The sequence below is a fragment of the Argentina silus genome, assembly GCF_951799395.1.
Source record: "Argentina silus genome assembly, chromosome: 5".
Lineage (NCBI taxonomy): Eukaryota > Metazoa > Chordata > Actinopteri > Argentiniformes > Argentinidae > Argentina > Argentina silus.
The window spans coordinates 10,628,594-10,635,089 of NC_139659.1; the positions used below are offsets into that span (position 1 = coordinate 10,628,594).

General features: G+C 47.8%; 1 protein-coding gene across 1 annotated transcript; it reads left to right on the forward strand.

Moving 5' to 3' along the window:
* Window positions 1–4,475: 4,475 nt before the first annotated feature.
* LOC310804494 (apelin receptor B-like) lies at window positions 4,476–6,496 on the forward strand. Its single transcript, XM_083669757.1, has one exon. The coding sequence runs from the start codon at window positions 4,591–4,593 to the stop codon at window positions 5,671–5,673; it is 1,083 nt and encodes a 360-aa protein (XP_083525883.1). The 5' UTR covers window positions 4,476–4,590; the 3' UTR covers window positions 5,674–6,496.

The following is a 6,496-nucleotide window of genomic DNA, read 5'->3' on the forward strand; positions in this document are numbered from 1 at the left end:
TTGTCTGACTTGACAGATACCGCATTTCCTCCACTCTCATTCAAAGCTGCTGAAAGCCCTTCAATACATGTACCTCCCACTGTGCCCACTGTATTCTCAAGCATGCCATAAGAAAGCTTCGTTCTGAAACAAAGAAACTATGCAGCCATTGAGAGTGGACTTCCTTTTCCACTTGCATGTCACTTTTGAACATGGAATGCCATAAAATGCTAGGGAGGAAATCTTGTAGTAAGGGCCCTTTTCTGTGAACAAAAGAACATACTCTGGGCCCGTTCTGTCCTCTGTGTGTCCCATGTCTTCTGACAGGGGCAGATAAGGGACATTTAAATAAACAGAGCTGTGCATGCAGCCTCCACATCAGCCATGAGGTCCACATCTTTCACCTTATCTAATTGGCCGGACGAAGGCCCAATCAAGTCCTTTTTTAATCACCGGTGCTCATTCATCAGGATGAGGAAGACCGGAGGTCTGGGTGCGTGTGCTCTTCCGGCTGCACGTGTGTGTTTGGGGTGTGGAGGAGCTTAAATGTACCCTTTCTCCTTAAGAATGTAGGGCACACAGGAAAGGATTGCTGGAGAAAGCTAAAATGGAAATCCTCATGGTCCTGTACAATGCTTTCAGATGCTACTGTGATATGGAGGAGGCAAAACAAGGAGACGAGCCGTAAGAAGTGGCTATTTAGTACTCGGGTCACTGCAGGACAAGCAAAAATATACGACAGAACCTCAATAGCCTTCTGTCTGCTGGAAGCAGTTAGGAAATTGTGCATATTTGATTTTTACTCAGCTGTTTTGCATTCATTAAAACCTTGCTGCCTGGAATTTAACACTGACTGTGCTGGGGTCACATTATACACAGCTTTGCATCCCCTGTCTCTGACCGTCTCGGTAGTGAGTTCTTTATTGAAACAACACAGCTATCTTGCTCAGTTAGACAGGGGACATGATGGGGCATCATATGACACTATAATGCCTGAGGTCTATCTACTCTCTCTGTGTTGTTGTTGTTGTTGTCGTTGTTGTTGCTGTTGTTGTTGCTGTTGTTACTTTATTACATGAGCATGCTTAAAATTAGGTGACTAAGTGAATTAGGTCATCGTGACAGGTCGCAAAGAGGCAGAAACAACAACAGGATATGGTTTACATTTTCAGACAATCATCCTTTTTGTCATTTGGTCTGATCTGGGGGCTGGGGGCTGGGGGCAGGGGGCTGGGGGCAGGGGGCTGGGGGCTGGGGTGTTGGGCTTGTGTGAGGTGTAAGCTCGTCCATCTTGGTGGCCCAAGTGCTTAGCAGGCTGGTGTCAATCATCTGGACCCCCTTGTTTAAGGCAGGTGGAGAGGTGAGGGGGATGAGCCATAAAGGTGCCCAAATGTTCACACTCTCCAACCAGGGAGGGTTGTTAGTCTTAAACACACCATTTTTAGCTGATTTCATCATTGGTGCCGGTGGGACTTCCAGACTTCAACATTAGTCTTATTCTTCCGTGGTGTGATATCAATGGGGGTGGTAGTGACTGACTCCTGGTCTGTGTTGGTCAGCTCACAAATCAATCACCGCAGAGCCAGCTGTCACAGTACAGGGGGGCAATGCATGTGGTCTCTGACAGCTTAACACACACATCAAACAACTGGCAGACTACTCAACCCCCTCCCTCCCCCTTTCTCTCTCTCTCTCTCTCACACACACACACACACACACACACACACGCACACACACACACACACATGGTTATTTGGTGCAAAAGACATGATAGGAACCAGGCTCATTAACAGGCTAATACACATGGTCATGTGATGATGGAGGGAGGATCTATGGGGTTCTCAGCTGTCCTGCAGACAGATGTAGACCTACTGTCTGTCTCTGTAGTGTGTGTGTGTGTGTGTGTGTGTGTGTGTGTGTGTGTGTGTGTGTGTGTGTGTGTGTGCGCGCGCGTGTGTGTATATGTGTGTGTGCTTGTGTGTGTGTGTGTGTGTGTGTGTGTGTGTGTGTGTAAAAGCAGTTCATTCTGCAAACTCACATGTATCTGCGTATCTTGATTACCATGAATACATTATCAACACTTTGCCTCCCCTAAAGTCCCCTAAGAAGTTGCTCAATATCATGATGCAGGGTCGGATCTGTCAGGTTCCCATGATATTTTCGAAGTGGGCGGCTTTCTTGGTTCTTCTTTTACTGTGTGTGTGTATGTGTGTGTGTGTGTGTGTGTGTGTGTGTGTGTGTGTGTGTGTGTGTGTGTGTGTGTGCGTGTGCGTGTGCGTGTGTGTGTGTGTTTGTGTCTTGTGATGTCTCGTGATATTGACTTAAGTAAAGACGATGGATGAAGATCTTTGGTGAGGACATGAGATGCCTTGGGGGGGGGTTAGACAGCAGGACATACGTGTAGGGAGATTCATGGTGTCTTGCCTGTGTGTGGTTTACTGCACAAGGCCACACAGGAGAGGATGAGAGCAGGATAAACAACACACAGTAGCAATAACAATCAATTGTAATCCCAGGTGGCCAATTGAGAAAGAAAACACCAACCGAATGTTGCAAAAACAGAACGAGGCACAAATTGACTAAATTAAATGTACATTACAGGGACTCCAGGGAATCTCTCAAGGCAACGTTGGTTGGGATTGAATGGAACTGTTGTCTGTTGGAAGTTGTCATTCATGTCTGTCAGCACTGACCATGTGTTTCTTATCCACTCTCAGATCTCTGTAATATTTGCCTATCTGTTCATGAGGGGTTGACATGGGTTGTGGTGAAGAGTTGGACGGGTGGGTGTGAATGGGAAATAATATATCGGTTATTTGTAGATTACACACAGTCCTGACCACCATATCCTTCCAACACAACGGAAAACAAAACCCCCCCCTATTATAAATAGCACTTCATTAGAACAGGGGAAGAACGCTTTTGGTCAACCAACTCTGCTGTTTTCCTGACCAAAGCTGCCAAATGTCCTGCAAAAGAGCCCAAGAGACAGGTCGGAGGCAGACAGAGAGGAAGGGAGTGTGAAAGCGGTTGAGTAGAGGGAGAAACACTATTCAATTAGTTCAATCATCTAACCGAAATCCTGCATCCTAACATAATAACAAACAAACTGCTCAATAAGGCTAAGTGACGTTCGAAAATGTTCACTGCTGGGAATCAGAGACCCCCACCCTCCCGGTTCTGGCACATCATCAGAGGAAGAGAGAGATGGGTGGAGAGGGGGGATGGATGGAGAGGGCTGAGGGTAAGAGGAAGGACGGAGGAGGGGATCAGCGGAGGGGATTGTTGAGTGATAGTTGTGTCTGAGTGGGTCAGTACCCTGGCGCCACTGCTGCTACTACTGAGAGACACAGGAGGCTGGAGAATGAATGAGCCACCTGGACATAGTCAACATACAGTAGGCAGTGACCAGACCTGATTCACTTTAAATCAGTAAACTAGTAATTCTGACAAACTATTTGGGCAGATTGATGGGGTTTAAATTCATGACGGAATTCACAAGAGACAACTGGACAATGACATATTGAAGTTTCAAATTTGATAATCTTACAGTTTTTTCATATGTCGGTTTCCCCTTGTGTTTCTTCCTTCCATGTGTGTTCAGTTGTGCCCTGGCCTGTTCACTTCTCCTATACATGTTTGCTGCAAATACAGATAAATACAGATATACAGTATCTTATGCAGTGTAGTGACCATACTGTATCTTTCTATTTAATAATATCTCACTGGATCTTTTTATCCCCTCACTCACAGACATTATCTCAAATCGTGTACCCTGTTCTGTCTCATCCTCTGCCTCACACTCGTCCACAGTAAAATGTTCCTATCACCATTTATTTGTGTTGCAGTGTACAAGCAACAAGTTTGAACAAGTACATCCCTTCAACAACAGTATTCATTCATATGGAAATATCCTATTGAAATGTGAGTGTTCAAGGCTGATTGGCAGATTGACAACTAATTCTCGCCTGAAACGCCTTCACTTTATTATTACTTATTCAAATTGTATACTGTGGCTTGTCCTGGCTTGTCCAGACAGGTAGGGTAATTTATTATTGTGTGTATTTATTTTTTTTATAATGAAATGGGATTTTCGAGAGATACGCTTTCGTATTTACCACAACTCTTCAACCGAGTCGTCAACCGCGGTAATAAATGTCGTTCTGCGTTAAAGTGCTTTTCTGGTGTTGCCCTCATATTTTTCTGTTCATGTGCTATATTGTTCTAATCGAAATGAATTAGTCTCTGTGAGTTATCGGAGTTTTATTTACAACCGTTTGCCAGATGCAGAGTGAGACAGGGGGCGTGGATGAAGATGGTGAAAGAATGAGTGCGTTTGGAGGAGGGGGTGGACATGGGAGGGGACAGAGGGGTGGGTTTATAAAGGCAGACTGCCTTCCAATGTGGGACAGATCGTATCACTCTCAGCAGCGCTGGAGCTACTCTGAAACTTGTTTTACTCTGAAAGTTTTTATTTTGAACTTCCAACGCACGGATTTTGTGTTTCGTTTTAGCCTATCATCAGTTCATCCTGCGAACAACAGAAAGACAACAAAACCTACGAAAAGAACAGAAACTTTTAACTTTACATAGGATACTCACAGAAAGGAGATGAAGACAACCACTGAGAACTCTGTTGACTACTATGATGAGTATGACTATGACGAGCAAGACAACAGCACCATGTGTGACTACTCAGAGTGGGAACCATCCTACTCTGTCATCCCAGTCCTCTACATGCTCATCTTCATCCTCGGCCTCTCTGGTAATGGGGTGGTCATCTTCACTGTGTGGAGGGCAAAGGGCAAGCGCCGGGCTGCTGACATCTACATAGGAAACCTGGCCCTGGCTGACCTGACCTTTGTGGTCACCCTGCCCCTCTGGGCAGTGTACACCGCGCTGGGCTACCACTGGCCCTTTGGCGTGGCCCTCTGCAAGATCAGCAGTTACGTGGTGCTGCTCAACATGTACGCCAGTGTCTTCTGCCTCACCTGCATGAGCTTCGACCGCTACCTGGCCATCGTACACTCTCTGTCCAGCACCCAGCTGCGCACACGCAGCCACATGCAGACCTCCCTGATGACCATTTGGCTGCTGTCTGGCCTGCTGGCCGCCCCCACACTGATCTTCCGCAACACCAAATATGACGTGACCAGCAACCGCACCTCCTGTGCCATGGACTTCAGCCTGGTGCTGACGGACAAACACCAGGAGTCCCTGTGGATCGCGGGGCTCAGTATCTCCTCCTCCGCCCTGGGCTTCCTGCTGCCCTTCCTGGCAATGATGGTGTGCTACTGCTTCATCGGCTGCACCGTGAACCGCCACTTCAACAGCCTGCGCAAAGAGGACCAGCGTAAGCGGAGACTGCTGAAGATTATCACCACGCTTGTGGTGGTATTCGCCGCCTGCTGGACGCCCTTCCACGTGTTGAAGAGCGCAGACGCCCTCTCCTACCTGAACCTGGCGCCAGACACCTGCGCCTTCCTGCGCTTCCTCCTACTGGCCCACCCGTACGCCACCTGCCTGGCCTACGTCAACAGCTGCCTCAACCCCTTCCTCTACGCCTTCTTTGACCTGCGCTTCCGCTCCCAGTGTCTGTGCCTACTCAACCTGAAGAAGACCATGCATCCCAGCCCTGTCAGCTCCCTGTCCTCCCAGAAGACAGAGGCTCAATCCCTAGCCACTAAGGTGTGACGTCTGGGCTGGGGTCAGGGCACGGGGGAGGCACGCCAGGGAATGGGTCACCAGCTGCCCTGTCCTGCCCTCGCCTTCACCTGAACACTGCAGGTAAATCAGATCAAAGACTTCAGAGGTGCATGATCTCACTGCCTTTCCGGTCCGTTTTTTGGGGGTGTCATCGTCATCTGCTGCCCCATGCCTTTGGACTGAGCGTAAATGCACAGCTAAACATGCATATGTGTCCTCTGTGCTTGAGGGAACTGATCAAGTCTGGCATCTTGGCTGTAGTCTTGACCACTGTCATACTCCAAACTTGCTAACAGTGATTGGGAAGTTTGTTCAAACCCCAGCTGCTTGATACAGGGGGCCAATCTCCAGGATGGTGCAAACCAGACGTTTTGGAAAGAGTTGAATGTATTTCAAAGGGACAAAGTCATTTGGTCTCCTGTGAGGACTTAAGGCAAGCTCTCGAACGGGGGGCTCTAAGGCTCCAGATTACTGTAACTGTAGTGGAGTGTCTTATTCATGAATTTGTTCCATGCTGTTCTTGTTTCCCTTTGTTAGCACTTGTTCTTAAGCTTTGGATAAAAGCGTCAGCTAAATGGCATATATATATTAAGCGAGAGGTGTGATAACTAATTGACCACTCTTCAGCCTGTCTGTCTTACCATCACCAGTCAGGGCAGTGGTGTGTGTGTGTGTGTGTGTGTGTGTGTGTGTGTGTGTGGGTGTGTGGGTGTGTGGGTGGGTGGGTGGGTGTATGTGGAAGGTGGGTGCCAGCCAAGGAAAGGTGTTGTAGCTTGATTAAAGTGTTGTAAGGGGAGACAGGGGCATGGAG

Excerpts from the sequence above, each read along its gene's own strand:
- LOC310804494 (XM_083669757.1), top strand. The coding sequence starts at position 4,591 with ATGAAGACAACCACTGAGAACTCTGTTGACTACTATGATGAGTATGAC.